We start from the raw sequence: 16,772 nt of genomic DNA, 5'->3' as shown, positions 1-16,772 counted from the left end.
TCACTAGACACCCTCATCTAAGGAGGCCCTGCCAGGGTTGATCAGGCCCGGAGTGTGTCACTGGTTTATGTTGAATTGGTATTTCTCTTCTTCTTTCTTCTGTTTGGTTTTCTGCAGTTTATTTTCTTCTATCTATTCACTGCAACTAAGAAATAATACTTACCTCTTTGACATTTATGGAGCCTCACGTCTTCAAAGGGATAAAAAGGTGACAGAGAGAAGTAAGACCACACCTCTCCACCGGATTGGGCTATAATTAATAATTAATGTGCAAAATTCACTGGAAATCTGCTCATAAAATACTGGTGTGGCGGGGCATGGTCTGCGGTGCTGCTGCAGGGGAGATGGACGCACCTGCACGGCCTATGCAATCACGCCATTCGGTCCTAAACCGTTTGGGCTTTACAACAGTGGATTTAAAAGTCATCGTCTGAGTGTTTAAAAAGTCTCGATATCTTTAAATCATACCTTCCCGTGACAAAACCTACTTCGGGATACTCATATATAGTAACCATGTAACACCCACTTTAAGTGCATCATCACATGTTTCAGCAGTCACGCTCTGATCCAGGACCTGGCACTGAGACAGAATAAAAACTCAAGAGGCTGGTGGCTTTTTCAGCAGAGTGTCTTGTTCAGACTTAGTGCTCTTGGATTTTTCCACAGTGCTTTGGAGAAAACCCCCCCAGGACAAATACACGGGGCAGTGCAAACCAGTCACTCAGCTGAGACCACCAGCACCACTAAAGTGTTTCTCCCAAGTTTCCACGTGTTTTGCACCTACAGAACCTGTTTGTACTGAACCAGTCAGTTTTTGAGCAGAACTGCCTTGCCAAGGACCAAATGTGTGCTTGGGAAGTAAACCATAAGGAGCTTATGATCTATATACACACACACCCACAACGGCAGAAATAAAAAAACAAAAATCGGAAAACTCACATTTTGTGCAGATACCTCAGATTTGTCCATCATGTTTTAAAGTCATTTACTTTGATTTGCTGTGGCATCGACAATCCATTCACAGACATCCCTCTCCAGATCTCGTGTCCATGCTGGTGCAATGTGGAATTGGTTTTTGAAGGACATGAGGACTACTGCATGGATTTACTGTATCTATCTATACTGTATGGATGGTGTCATTGAACACCAGGGACAATGAACTTCAAATGACCTTGAATGAGAGCGAGAGAGAGAGAAAATTACTTGGGAATATGTGTGTATTTACAGTAAGATTAATTCAAGTGTATTTTAGTCTTTTACAGCAACATCTTTGCCTCCATTTTCATGTGTACAACAGCGAGCTGCTGACTGACTAACAGGAGTGAGTCTAGTCCAGCTGCGTCCTTTTCTATGAATTGTTCACACACAACAGTGCAGGGCCATTAGTTTAGACTGGATTTCATCTGTGGAGACTGCAGTTGACTCCAAGGTAACATGAACACCAGAATACAAAAGCCAATAAACAGAAACAGAGGAGAGGCGATGAGGACAGGTACAGCAGAGTGGAAAGCTTTCAGGTTGAAAAGAAACTATTGGAATTCAAAATCAACGCAGGACAGGTCACCCACAGAAATCGACCGCGTCCTTTGAAGAACTCAACAAAACATCACTTCCACTCTGGAGAGAACAGAGATAAAAGTATCAAAGCGAACAAAGATGCAGTAGCAAGAATCGAAACGCTAGACAACACAAGACACTAGTTTAAAAAAACAAAACAAAAAAAAACAACAAACTTGGAGCAAAGCTTTGAATTAAGTTTGGAAAAGACGCGTTTTGTATCGTATGTAATACTCCGAGTACCTAATATTACGTGAGGGTTTTTATTCAATTATATGAATTTATCAGTATCTTGTACCTCTGTTATTGCAGTTTATAGCTCATTTAATGTTATGACTGTTCACCCAGGGACTGCAGGTGGAAATGAGCTAACAGCTAAATCTGGGACGAGGCGTTCTTGTACAAGATTAATGTTTTTGTGCTGACAAATAAAAAAAGAAGAGTAAGTGTGAAGTGTCCACAATCCACACTGTTCCAGCTCATCAGTGAAACAGACAGGAGGTCAATTCATGGCCTGGATGTGCATGACTCACCTGCACTGATGATGGAGGAGATAATCACAGCAGCAGGATGACTTCAGAGGAACACAAATGCACGTTTTGTTTTTATGCACTGCATTCATTATATGGATTCAAATATTAGACTTTATCACTTTTACCTCCTCGCACAGAACTTCTGCACAATAACTACAGAAATGGCAACTCTTTATGTAACGAGACAGACTGTACAGACATCCCAGCCTCTGCTTCTGTCACATTAACACGTTTAGAGTTTGGGTGGAAAGGTCACCTGCCACTCTATAAACAGAATTATCTAGGATTTTCAGGGTAGACTAATTATCCTCTAAAGAGAGACGAACACAAAGAAAAAAAGATGAACAACCAAAGAATGCAGCCAAGATCTAATCTGCACTGCTGCATCGACCAGGCTCACAATAAGGAACACGGAGGGAAAAAAAGAGCCAAGCACAGCAGCAGCAAGCTGAGAATACCTCTGAGGACAGAGGCTTATCAATAAGAGCAAAATAGAGGAGAGTAGATTTTAAACAGACAAAACACACACACACACACACACACACACACACACACACACGATGAGCTCATGTGGGCAGTGTGTGACCCATAAGCCCAACTACAAAGAGATCTTAAATGGAAATGGAAAAACAGAATATAATCTTATTTTACCAAACAGAAGACAGATAAAATTTCAATTTGTCTGACTCGGTGTGTACTACAAAGAAATTTACTGCTACTGTGAGGAGAGAGCTGTTAAACCGCGGAGCCAAATCGAACCACACTCATTAGCGATATGAAGCTTTTTTTTTCCCTACACAAAAACAGGAGATGGATTGACTCCAGCAGCAGCTGGCTCACAAACCAACACTACTCATAAAACGTTTTGTGAATACTGGCAGAACAGGAATAAAACAAACAACTAATTACAGGTGGTGAGAACACAATGCTGATCGAGCCAAAATGTCACCCTGAACTGATGAAAATGGGGAAACGCAACACTATAGTCGGTTTGGATGGGATGACGGTTTTAAAGCCAGCGGAGTTAAAGATGGAGATGAATGGATGCAGATTACTTCTACTTGACTGCAGTAAAGGACAAAGCCTGCTGTGTGTTATCGCTTTGCTTTCCACCTCCACATCGCACGCTCTCTACTGATGCTATCTGAGGAAAAACCAGAGATAGTCAAAGAGAAGAGCGACTCGTTCCAGTTGCAGTGCTCGCCGTCGCCTCACAACTTGTGCGCTCGCGCTCATTCAGAACAAAGTCAGCCGTCAAGCTACTCCCGCTCACATATTTATAGACACAAATCTCTCCTTTGTTTTATTTATTTATTTGGATGAGCCTCATCAAAAACTGAGATTGTCAGTAGCTAGATTTAACAGAAAATTTGATAAGTGGTTATTTTGAAAACTGGGATAAAGCACTAAAGAGTCCAGTATGATACACAGAAAACGTCTCTCGAGAGAGAAAATGTCGTTTTTCTTCCATCAGTGTTTATATCATTTGCATGTCATTCACCATGAGAGCAACTCTATCAGGTGTGTTCTTTGTTTTAAAGCCCTTCAAAGACACCAACTCCCATCAATTCATCGGAAACAGCAGCAGTCTTGGTATTTCAGACCAAGAAATGAGTCTAAATGCACCGAGTTACAACTACGGACATGCACACAAGACAGCTGATGATGTCTGCTGCTCAGTGAGCCACTCCCCTCATTAGAGAATTCCCTGACCAGAAATAACCTGCACATAACGTCATTTAATCGTAGTTTCTTTTAAGAAAATTTAAACCAGAAAGGAGATCTTACTCTCCGAGCCTGTGCTGGAGGGGTGAGCTCAGCTCTCTCTCACACAAACAAACACACACACTGCTCTTAGTGACACTGCCAGATAGAACCTAATGCTTTAAAGTACCTATGTTGACAACTCCTGTTGCACAAAAAAGAAATTAAAAAAATCATGTGTTGCTCTTCCAGTCATTATTGTTGGCATTTTTGATTGAAGCCTTTGAGATGACTATGACTGAGCGACAGAACGCCGTCACTCTGATAGATTGATGAGAGCAGCGATGTCTGAAAAGGGCTTGAGAGAGCTACCTGGAAACATCAGTGCTTCACTTCTTATAAAACCCCAGAAAGGCAAATCTACATTAGTACACAGGTACTTCTATATAATGGAATGTCTAACATGACAACAGCTACATATTTTATACTGCAGATACAACTTCACGAGAGGATGGAGGCTATAATCGTGGCTCTATAATTAGGCACAAATGAGCTCAGAATTTGAACGTACAGAGAAATCTCCAAAAGCAAACCCAAGAGGTTAAATAAGTGGGTGTTAAGATTCCCATGAAGGCACACACTGCTGCAGTTTGTGTTTCTCCAATTTGCATTGCATTCTGCCCTGAGTACTGTAGGAGCATCCCCCCCCCCCACTATCATGATTATACATACTCCTTAACCAGGACTTGTCACCGTGTAAGTGGTTGCAGTGAGTGGCTACGTTTTAAAAGACCATTCAAACTTTTAAAATCTCCCACTATTCCCAGTACGTCCCTTTTACTCGTCCTCCTGTCATATTTAACTAAGAGCATATTCAAACTGAGAACCATGGTGCTGGCCTGTGCAAAGAGAAATTAATGAGCATGGAAGACCACCCTCGAGTGCAGTTAAGAGTTCAAGCTCTGCTGTTATAATGATAACTGGTCGAGATGAAAGTCTTCATTCTTAAAAGCAGTCAGTTCAAAACACATGTCCAGCTTCCCATTTCTCCAGTTAAAGCATTTCGATTGGTCAGTAGAGGCTGTCAATCATCTCACGGCTGACAGGAAATCAGTCGCTCAAGAAGGCAAAAGAGACCGAAAGCAAATCCCGGCTGAGCGGTGGAATCCAGATGGTCATCCTTCTACATATCTGAGCAGCTCCCGTTTCACATAAAACAAAGGCTGATTCCAGACCTGCCATTTAGTCCCCTTCCTGGTTTCCAAGGAGCAGCAGTGCCAAGATTCACAGTGTTTTGTAGCCCATCTGAGAAAAACTGAGAGCACTTTGAGAAGTTTGCCTGGTGGAAAAGGTCACAGGCTGTCTGTGCGGGCGTGACAGCTGTCACACACTCTGACCGGGTGGTCCCAACCTCGAGAGGGCACGGGCTTGTTGTGTGTGGAGCAGGGCCCGCAAACGCCCTGCCCACAGGCCCTGCAGTGGTGCTTCGACATGGCTGGAGTGAAAGGTTTGGAGCACTGGTTGCACTTGGTGATGTCCTGGTCTGGCACCCAGTAGTCTGGCCGAGCCACGTCCTTCACGAAACCTGAAGCGGACGGGCAAACAGAGAAGAGTGAGTTTAAGATTTTAAATCAGAGATTGGCTTTTTATTTTTTATTGTCTTAGAACATAAATGCATTGTTCATTGTGTGTGTGTTGGGAGGGGGAACTTTTCAAAGCTTTGACTACTTCAAAGTGGAAGTCTTCTTTTTGTCCAGTGTTAACAAAGTTACATTCACCACCTAAGATGGCAACATGTAATATGTACCCATCTAACAGCATCTCCATTACAGCCCATTCAAACCCCTTTCAGCTCCACTAAAGAAAACTCTATCTTCCCTCTCTGTGTTTCTTAGAGAAGAAGATTATTTTTCTTGTACAAGAAGCTTTCAGGTTTAGGTTTGTAGTCTTGATCAGTCACAGTTGAGGCTTGTATTCCAGTAAACAGCTTGCGTGGAGGGACAAAGAGGGACTGCGTTTTCTGAAACACAAACCTAAACCTGACATTTTTGCCTGTTAATTAGTTTTTTAAACTGATCTGGACTAGCAAACTATAACCACCAGCCTTACACCCAATACCAGTTATCCATTATTCACAAGGCTATTCGCTACACTAGAAGCACCAAACCCCGCTGCTGTCATCAGAGGACAGACGATATATCCAGCTATCATCTGAGAACCTATGTGGTCACCATTGCAGTGCTGGTCAGGTTGGTGATTCAGAATCATTTATTTTAATCCCTTTGCCCAACATCCTATATATTTGGTTTTTCCTTCCTGGAAACCGTTCATTGAGGCTGACTTCACGCTAGGGCTGGGCCATATTATACCGTTCACGGTAATACCGGTATAATGTTAGGCAACGATAGGAAAATGAAATATCGCGATAGAATGGGAGTAAAACGCGCATGCGCAGTGCCTTTGTTTTCATACGCACATGGCCGATTGTTGAGTGAAACAGATGAACCAGAATTGGTTTGTAAAAATGGTGCAACTTCAGTGATGTGGAACTGGTTTGGTGTTTGTCTGTCAGATACACGACAAAGCACATTTTTTTGCAGAACATGCAAGCGGTCGTCGTTATTGTCGTATTTGTCGGACTAAGATGCTCTTAAATCTGGGAGTAATCTGGGTCCTAAACTCCGTATACTTCAGGTCAAACGAACACTGCAGCATCACTAAGAATTAAAAACTGTCTAAATTCTTTCATCTTTAATAAAACGATCAGCATTGCTGCTTTACCAGGTGTAACTATGAAGTTTAACTTCCAGGCATCCATGAAAACAAAATGTATTACATTTAACGGAGTTAGAAGCTAGCAGGAAGCTAGCGGAAGTTAGCTCGCTAGTTTCGCTAGTTTCCTAAGCATGATATAGCATGTTCTGACTGAGAGATTTCTGAAAAAAATCAAACGTACAGCTCTGCTATCACTTCCAACATAAATGAAGACAGGAAACTAAACAGCAGTGACGTTTGTAGGGTTACTGAAGTTGGGCTAGCTGGTATATAATTATGTGCTACGTGATCGCTAGCAACACAGCTATGTTAGCATAACATACACAGTGAAGCTGGAGGACGAACACTAACACTTTTCCACTTATAAAAGTTAACGTGAAGGTTCTTCATGGTTAGAGACAAATGCAATCGCATGGCAGGATGCTGTAAACGGACCAAACTTCAGTCAGGAGAACAACTGAGATAATCCATCCACAATACGAGGTTAGTCATTAATATACTGCAACAACATGGGAATAGAGCAGCTGCCAGAGAATTCAACATTAATGAATCAATGGTACAGAAGTGGAGGAAGCAAGAAGAATGAGTTTAATAAAGTTTGATTTATCTGACTGCTTTGTTTCGCTTAATGTGCCTTATAATCCCGTGCACCTTATGGTCCGAAAAATACGTACTGCACACTGCAGTTTAATGTTGCAAAGCACCTCTTTTTAACTTCAGTGGATATTATACATGGTTATGCTCAGGATATGTCAGCCCATTTCTACTGGAAATGCCTTTTGGTTAAACTTTCAGCAAGGAATTTGCATTTGCACTGTTACATTTTTATAAAGCTTTTAATGTACATAAAAACCAGCTTCTTGTTTAATTTTTAAGTGAAAATAAATGATAGGTTGTCTTTTTGCGCTAGTAATGTTGTGGAGTTGTATTTTGTCTCGCATCAATTATATCGTCAGTTATATCGTTATCGCAAATTTTCAAATATATATCGTGATAAATATTTTTGGCCATATCGCCCTGCTCTACTTCACGCTATGTCCTTCACTCTGCAGGAGCACTCAGCCACTCAAACATCAGTTTCCACAATAAACTCTTGTGCCAAGTCTGAGGCTTTCACTCATCTGTGTTTTAGAGCAAGGTCGAGCAAATCCCAAATTGTGCCAAAGCGTTCTATTATTACCTCCACCGATGAGGTCATGTGACAGGTTGGATTTGTCTGTCTGAAAGCAGCATGATATAAAAATATATGCATTTAATATTTACTACACGTAGAGTTTGACAGAACTTAGAAGTTATTATATTTTTGATCTGGATTCACGAATTTTTGAAAGGATCTTTATTTTTTTATTATTAAAGGAGTTGAGACAAAAACGGGACATTTCACATCATATCTTTACAAATACATATAAAATCAAAGTTTGAAAAAAGGTAGGCGCTGTTTCGATCTGCAGCTGTGTTTCTGCTTATGATCAGAAGCCTATTGAGACTTTGGTACCAGCTTTAACTTAAAATCACTGACTAACTGAATTTGTTGCCACTGTCACAGGTAAACTGGCTCTTGTTGCACTGATGTTGAAGCTTAGCAGTCTGGAATTTCATCACAGTTCATCAAACTAGTTTGACTTTAATTATACGTTAATTTAAACTGATACTGGTGGATAATATATAATTTTAGTGGTATTGCACAGACATGCACTCAGTTCTTGGTGGATGACAAACACCAGTATGCAAAATCACTCTGAAACCAACCATCCGATCATGTCCCAGATGTACCTACGCCTGTAGATTAGCCTATCCTAACACACTCATGGAGTGGTTGTGCTAAAACCAGGTATTAGAATTACCAACAAATATCTGAGTGGTGAGGAGACAATATAAAACAAGCTGCAGAGCACCAACAGACCATGTAATGGTAAAAGAAAAAAGCAGTGCTCACAGAGAGGGTAGTCCACAGCTGTGGTGACCATGTCCAGTGTCGACTGTGCCACCTCCGTCACCCTGCGAGCTATCAGACCACGAGGCTCCACCTTACAGACTAAACAAACAAGGTGTGTGTGAGAGACAAAGAAATCAAAACACAAAAGCAGTAATAACAACAAGTCAGGAGCCGCGACGACCAGCATCAAATGCATGAAAACACACAGTCTCACTGTTCGGTATGCACGCTGCAAATCCATGACACAGTATTTGCTCCCCTCGTGATACCGTGTTTTTTGTTTTTTTGTATATTTGTCACACTTAAATCTTTCAGACCAGACATTTATTATTAGACAAAGATAACCTGCTTAACCCTCTGGGTCTATATTTCACCTTTAAAAACTGTTTATCTTGCCTTGTTTGGTATCATTATTTTCAGCACAACCTCAAATAACTGGAATTTGAGTTATTTTTTCATTTTTATATACTATATTAGCACAATTGATCTAAATTTAGACAAAAAATTCTAAATCCGAGTAAAAAAAAAGTTATATTATTTACTGTAAAACCCACAAACATATTTAACGAATCATTTTCATAACTTGAAATGCAAATAGAAATTGTACATGTCTAAAAATTATGCACAAGTTTTGCAAACAACAAAGTTATCTGGTACTATTTAAAAATGCAGCCAAGGCCTCGGGCGTTTTTTATATAACCATTTAAATCTATTTACAGAACAATCAGGTGTGCTGCATCAAATAAGAAGGCACACTAATTATTTGTGTCAGTCCAAAAAAATAGTTTGTGTTCAGTATAAGACAGAGGAGAACACCACAGGCCTAAACCCTGCAGGTCTGACAGCAGGAGGTCCTGTTTTCCATGTGGGAACAGCGTTTACACTGGAATCTGCCTGTGGCCCATCGACACAATTCAAAAACTGGTATATAGTTTGAAGTCCGTACTTTCGACCCAGGTTTAAATGGAGACTCTGAGTCGCTGCATCTTGTAGCTGTGTCGTCTTGAATTGGTCATGTGATTTTGACGCGCCAGTGCGTCCGTCGACCCCAGAGGGTTAAATACAAAATGCAGTTTTTAACTCATGATTTCATCTAATAAGGGTTATACAAACCTAACTGGCCCTATGTAAAAAAGTAATTGCCCCATCTTTATAAATCATGAATTAACCACATATTTGTGTAGACTGACTTTGACTTTACTAGCTACACCCAGGCCTGATTACTGACAGACCTGTTTAATCAAGAAATCTCTTAAATAGAACCTGTCTGACAAAGTGAAGTAGCCTAAAAGATCTCAAAAAGCAGCACATCATGCCACAACCGAAAGAAACTCAAGAGCACACGAGAAACAAACTCACTGACATCTATCAGTCTGAAAAGGGTTACAAATCCACTTCTAAGGCTTCAGACTCCAGTGAACCATGGTGAGAGCCATTATCCACAAATGGAGAAAACTTGGAAGCGTGGTGAACCTTCCCAAATGTGGCCAGCCAGCCATATTACTCCAAGAGCGCATCAATGAGTCATGCAGGAGGTAACAAAAGACCCAGAACAACATCTAAAGTACTTCAGGTCAACTTGTCTCGCTTAAGGTCAGAGTTCACATTGAGTCTTATTGTGGAGTTCATGACTCAACATTAAGAAAGAGACTGGACAAAAATGGCAACAATGTGAGTGACAGTCACATAAATAAACCACCAATGCTGAATTAAAACAATTCTGCAGCGAAGAGTGGGACAAAAGTTCTTGATGCCAAGGGTGGCACAACCAGTTATCAGGTTTAGAGGCAATTACTTTTTCACAAGTGACCATGGAGATCTGGATAACTTTCGTCCTTCAATAACTAAAATAACAAATAAAAACTGCATTTTTAAAAATTTACTCAGGTTATCATCGTCTAATATTAAAATTAACAGCATTGTATACACAGGTGTGCGTGTCACATAACATTAAGTGTAAATGTGGGCTCACCTGTAATTGAGTGCTTAGCGACTACAATGACGAAAGACATTTGTCTAATGTAACTCTAGGTTTAGGCTCGTCCAGCAGTTTAACTGACAGCTTGTTTCTGTCTTACCCTGGCTGTTGGTGTCAGGAGGACCTCCCTGGCGGTAGCAGGCCTCACACACCCTGACAGGACTGTTGCCCCAGCCCCTCTCTGGCACCGGCATCCTGCGGCTGGAACAAGGATGGCAGAAACCCTCCCCACATGATCGACAGTGATGCTTCCTTTCAGCCTCCTTGAACTCCTTTTGACATCCATGACAGGCCTGAGGGGAAAGAGGGAGGGGGATACAGTGATGGCAGATATCACACCGACAGACACAAGTCAATGAAGACCAAAAATTTAACCACTTATAACTGCTATAGTTATTCTAGTGCCTTATGTTGTGTTTCTAAATGTTAGCCCTTCATACTCACAGTGATCTCTGTATTAGGTCTCCAGTATGGAGGTGCCACCTGGTCAGTAATCCAGGCAGTGACAGCTTTGGTGGGGCCAGTACCGTACTCTGACACTGACTGAATCACATAGTTCATCCCATCCAAGACCCTCTGGGCAGCATTTTGGTGGCTGGTTAGAAAAGCGTCAGACTGAAGAAAGACAAGAGTGTGATCTCAATTAAAAGCTTGATAAAGAGGATGATGGGCAAATTAAGTGCCCATTAGTGATTCCACCATCATTTCTACAGTCACAAGTGCAAATCAGCTGAAGTGAATCATCTTAACCCCCAGAATTTCTTGCAGTTTAGCATTTAATATCAGAATTACCGTATGAGGCCAATAACTGGGAACTCCCAGTTGCAGGGAGGAAGGCAATGATGGTGTTATAGCATGGCTCAACAGTCCAAGTGTTTCACTTAAATTTACATCTGACAAAACATGCGAGCATCCTGTTTTGTCTGTGTGCAGAGAAAGCTTAGCTGCAGGCTCTCTCTATAGCAGCAATGCCTGCAGCATGCAGGGATGAATCCAAACTGATGGCACAGGGTGTACTCCACCACACCTCAAACGTTTAGTTGCTACTTATTTAGATTAGCAGAACTAAAAGTAAATATATTAAATAACACCCCAACCCATAACGAGACAGCCTAAAGAAATGAATTTAACCATTACAGAATATTTTTTCTCTAGGGCAGTGACAAAATATGACAGTACCTTACTGAGTGTCAGGACAACAATCACTAAAACAATTTGCCTCTGCTTTAATTACAGGCAACAAAAATCCAAAACAGTATTTCAGTACTGCGTGCTTATTTTACAAAGACTAAAAATATGTAACATAAAACCAACAGGTGCTATTTTTTACACTCTCCACAAATTCTTTTGATGTTTTTTGTGAAATAAACATTATTAAATATAAACATGAGTTAAGCATGTTTTAGTACTCACATCCTCCCAGACGTGCTTGACCTCTGATCGCACCACACCACTCTCTGGGTCCTGGTTTCCCATCCAGTACTGTCTGCTGCGGTAGATTACCCCACAGCTAGCACACTCCAACACATATCTGAAAGAGGGACGAGAGGAACAAGGCAGCAGACAGTGGAAGTGAGATTATTGGCTGAAAGGCAAAGAGGAGTGTGAGCGTCCGCCTAAGTGTGTATATGTGAGTTTCCATACCCTGACCAGGCGTATTTGGCCAGTCCAAACCAGGGATTATCAGACGAAGCTGATGTTTTGGGCACAACAATCACCTCTCTGCCAGCTTCATAGCACCTCTGGACATGCAACACAAAACAGATGTAAACAACAACAACATACAGGTTCACCAAAACTAGCAGTGAAATTCTGTTCTTACCTTACAGATGAGGACCTTGTTGTTGTACTGGTGTGCATACTGGCAGAGTCCATCTGCCATGTGGGGAACTCTGTCTCTCAGGTGGTTCATTCCATTTTTACAGCGAATGCTGGAGAGTCGACATGACAGATATTAGAGTTGGTGAAGGAGAGGGGGATTTGTAAGAAACCTATGGTTACAGTGCACTCATTCTGAACAAGTGTTATAATTTCTCACACACACGCTGCTCTCAGGTTTTAGGAAAGAACAAGGAAGAAGAGTAGCTAAGAAGCAAAGTAGGTTTCTCTTCACCAAAACCAAAACATGGAAAAAGAATTAGCACTTATGCATCCCACTGAGGAGATAGTTAACATCCACAAGAAAAGCAGAGGATTCCCATTTTTAAAGAATACTGTTCTCTACTGTGATTCAGTCACAGAGACAGTAAAAGGCTGTTGTTCTGAGATGGAAAACTAGAACTATTTGGATCAAACTAAATGAGAAAAAACTCAGGAAAGGTGTGGTTATAATAACAGTCCATCCAAGGTGATTAGGTAATCTGCAAACACCCAGCGCTGGAGATGAGTACAGTTTCCAGATCAACAATAATAATACACACTTCTCACACATTCCCAACTATGCAATCTAAATATTTCAGGTTTAGGTTGACCATCCATCCATCCATCCATCTTCATCCGCTTTATCCGGGGCCGGGTCGCGGGGGCAGCAGCCTAAGCAAAGAGGCCCAGACCTCCCTCTCCCCAGCCACCTCCTCCAGCTTATCCGGGGGAATACCAAGGCGTTCCCAGGCCAGCCGAGAGATATAATCTCTCCAGCGTGTCCTGGGTCTGCCCCGGGGCCTCCTCCCGGTGGGACATGCCTGGAACACCTCACCCAGGAGGCGCCCAGGGGGCATCCTTGTCAGATGCCCGAACCACCTCAGCTGGCTCCTTTCGATGTGGAGCAGCAGCTGCTCTACTCTGAGCCCCTCCCGGATGGCCGAACTTCTCACCCTATCTCTAAGGGAGAGGCCAGCCACCCTTCGGAGGAAGCTCATTTCTGCCGCTTGTATCCATGATCTCGTTCTTTCGGTCACTACCCACAGCTCGTGGCCATAGGTGAGGGTAGGGACGTAGATCGACCGGTAAATTGAGAGCTTCGCTTTTACACTCAGCTCCCTCTTCACCACGACGGACCGGTGCAACGTCCGCATTACTGCAGCTGCAGCCCCAATCCGTCTGTCGATCTCCGGCTCCCTTCTCCCATCACTCGCGAACAAGACCCCGAGATACTTGAACTCCTCCACTTGGGGCAGGAACTCATCCCCGACCCGGAGTGGGCACGCCACCCTTTTCCGGCTGAGAACCATGGCCTCAGATTTGGAGGTGCTGATCCTCATTCCCGCTGCTTCACACTCGGCTGCGAACCGTTCCAGTGCGAGCTGGAGGCCCTCACCCGATGAAGCCAACAGAACCACATCATCTGCAAAAATCAGAGATGAGATTCTGAGGCCACCAAAGCGAAAGCCCTCCGCCACTTGGCTGCGCCTAGAAATCCTGTCCATAAAAATTATGAACAGAACCGGAGACAAAGGGCAGCCCTGGCGGAGCCCATCACCCACCGGGAACGAGTCCGACTTATTGCCGGCAATGCGAACCAAGCTCTTGCAACGGTTGTATAGGGATCGAATGGCCCGTAGCAATGGGCCAGACACCCCATATTCCCGCAACACCTCCCACAGGACACCCCGAGGGACACGGTCGAATGCCTTCTCCAAGTCCACGAAACACATGTAGACTGGTTGGGCAAACTCCCATGCACCCTCAAGTATCCTGGAGAGGATAAAGAGCTGGTCCAGTGTTCCGCGACCAGGACGAAAACCGCATTGTTCCTCCTGTATCCGAGGTTCGACTAACCATACGTTCAAATTTTAAGGACCAGTTCTAGCTCTTGTGTGTAGACAGCGTTACTGACTTACTTGCAGCTGAGACAGAGAGCTGAGCAGGTGAAGTATTCATCTGGGAAGAAGGAGTACAGTGTCATCTTTTCATCTGATAGTTCTCCACAGAAACGCTCACTCAGAGCCTTGTTGAAACAAAAACAGAAGGGATTAGAAGACAGAGAACTAGATGGGAGCTGAAAAAAGGCTGAGGAGACACAAAGGAAGGATTAAAAAGAATCATATGCTTTTTCTTAAAAGGCCTCTAATATGGTGCTTCTTCACTTACTTCTAGTGCATGAAACACTATCCCAGGCTGGCGGGGGGACCGTGTATGAGTGTTCTTCACTTGCTGCTTGATGGCCTCTAGCAGCCCGCTATAGTCTGTGGGCGGTGTGATCGTCTGAGTGCCTACGTACTGCACTGAGCTGAAGGCCTCTGTCCCCAAACCCAGGTCATGAAAACGCTTCTGGAGGAGTGTGTCTGCATAGCCGGCCATCTTTGAGTCTACAACAGGAAGGAAAGACAATAACATTGAAATCTGTGACACAGGAAATTACAACCAAGGGAAATAATTATCCTAAAGTTCTGCTTGGAAGTACCTTGGCCCAGGAGTTGCGTGTGTGTTGTTTCCTGGAAGATGATGACTGCAGGCCCCAAAGAGGACAGGGGTACATCCAGACCACAGCGGGTAGACAGGGCCCTTAGCTCTGGGGTGAAATGCTTCAGGTATGCCCCTGAGGCACTACTCAGGAACTGGAACATGTCATTGTGAAGACGCTCTGCCCGTGTGCGATACACCACTATATCCGACACTGCCAGCACCTGAAATTGAAATAAAAATGTATCTGGAAATAAGATGACTTGCTTATATCATGAAAACATTGGAAATGAGAAATAAAGTGAGTTTCACTGTTCTGTTTACATGATTAGGATGTGACCATTACCTCAGCAGAACAAGCAAAGAAGACAATACTAGAAGTCAGCACACAAAATCACAGACTCCTCCAATTATTCCACCCAAACCAAGCAGCAACCGCTAAATTTACCTTCAGCAGCAGCCGCATTCTCTGGTTCTGATTGGCTGCGGCTCCCAAGAGGCCCTCTGTATCCAGCGCAATGAGGCTGAGAGTGGGGTTGTAAGCAGCCCAAACTCCCACAGTACAGGAGCTGGGGGACTTGGAGGTGTAGAAAACAGTCTCGCCATCAAACAGGACGTGGTTAAGCGTGTGGGACTTGCCATCACCGGTGTTTCCAAAGATGGAGAGGACCTTGACGCCCGCTACGTCGGCACAGCCAAGTCGCTCCACGAACTCTGCCTCATCCCGGACCTATAGGATAAGAGGAGAAAGAGCACCAAGAGACAGGCTGGTTACAGAGATGAGCTATTTTGTGGCACCGTGATACAATTGGGCAAATTACTTTTACCGATTCTTTATGAACGGTATTATTTATTTTAAACAAAGAAACCAAAAACAAAACAAAAAAAGAACTGCGGGGGATTAGTCACTTCAATCTTAACGCTGGTTGTTCATACAGATTACCTTAAGTACACAAGAAAACATTATCTCTTGTACTTTGTAACACTGTGAGGGTGCCTTCCATGTGGGTCAACTGTGCTGTATGACTCACCAGGGACTTTCCTAATAGCAACCCTGTCTGCTGTTGTGCTGCTCTTATTTACAACTTAAATTTAATGTTTTTTCACAGTATTATAAGCAAGACACCATCCACACGTTAAAGCCACGGGCTGTATACAGACAAAGGCTAAAAAGACAAGAGGCTAAACACGACGAACATCCAAACACGCTGTTTAACGTCGCATTAGCAAAGCGTCGTGAAGTAGCTAAAGCCTCAACAAACTTGCTTTATTAGCTTCAAGACAAAAAGATCGATTTAGCGCTGAAAGCAGATTTGGCTCATCCAACATTTTTTTCTTTTCGTGACAAAAGATAGTTAAGGGCCTTCCGTAACAGGAGTCTTCCCCTTTCTAGCCTAGCGGCTAACTGTTAGCCGCCGTTAGCTCAGCTGATGTTAGCTAACTTTACCTGCAGGTTTTCTTGCTCGTCCACGAGCAGGAAGCTCCGGCCGCCGCCGTTGGGACGGTCCTCTGGCTTCAATGGACTGATCGACAAACTATCCATTTCTTTCATCAGTATATCGGACATCGTTGTTCACTTAATTGAAACGCATTTGTGGCAGCAGCACCAAAGAGCAAAGCGAAAGTTTAACATGACGCCTACCTGTCGGTCAATCACAACAACAGCGCGTGGACTGTAGGAGGAGCCAGATGGGGCCACGCAGGGCAGCAACGTAAGACGCGCTTGTTTGACTTTGGTCTAAACATGAGCACCACCGTGTGGTCAGCCGCAATACAGCACCTCACATGCCATTCAACAAACTTCCTTCATCAGGGAATGAGAAAGCATAAAATAAAACCGAGTGGACCCATGTGACCGGTCTTTTGTGGCCCCTAATATATATTATTATTATATTTTTTTCTTATTTAGGATTAATGATGTGAACCAAACACAAATAACGTTCATCTA

General features: G+C 43.1%; 1 protein-coding gene across 1 annotated transcript; it reads right to left on the bottom strand.

Moving 5' to 3' along the window:
• Positions 1-3,382: 3,382 nt before the first annotated feature.
• LOC308401717 (zinc finger FYVE domain-containing protein 1) lies at positions 3,383-16,503 on the bottom strand. Its single transcript, XM_080890066.1, has 12 exons — positions 16,272-16,503; positions 15,273-15,554; positions 14,826-15,048; positions 14,513-14,730; positions 14,263-14,369; positions 12,306-12,414; positions 12,128-12,225; positions 11,897-12,014; positions 10,928-11,098; positions 10,584-10,776; positions 8,506-8,604; positions 3,383-5,379 (listed from the first exon to the last, which is right to left on the bottom strand). The coding sequence occupies exons 1-12, from the start codon at positions 16,389-16,391 to the stop codon at positions 5,147-5,149; spliced, it is 1,971 nt and encodes a 656-aa protein (XP_080746192.1). The 5' UTR covers positions 16,392-16,503; the 3' UTR covers positions 3,383-5,146.
• Positions 16,504-16,772: the final 269 nt, after the last annotated feature.

Source organism: Rhamphochromis sp. 'chilingali' (assembly GCF_963969265.1).
Source record: "Rhamphochromis sp. 'chilingali' genome assembly, chromosome: 8".
Lineage (NCBI taxonomy): Eukaryota > Metazoa > Chordata > Actinopteri > Cichliformes > Cichlidae > Rhamphochromis > Rhamphochromis sp. 'chilingali'.
The sequence above is the reverse complement of the archived record's forward strand: the minus strand, read 5'-3'. Positions and strand labels throughout refer to the sequence as shown.

What these genes read in the sequence shown, in the direction of transcription:
- LOC308401717 (XM_080890066.1), bottom strand. Translation starts at nt 16,391, where the DNA reads ATGTCCGATATACTGATGAAAGAAATGGATAGTTTGTCGATCAGTCCA. An exon ending in ACGAGCAAGAAAACCTGCAG is followed by an intron (nt 15,555 to 16,271) that starts GTAAAGTTAGCT and finishes CTTATCCTATAG; the next exon opens with GTCCGGGATGAGGCAGAGTT. An exon ending in GACCTAATACAGAGATCACT is followed by an intron (nt 10,777 to 10,927) that starts GTGAGTATGAAG and finishes CTTTCCCCTCAG; the next exon opens with GCCTGTCATGGATGTCAAAA.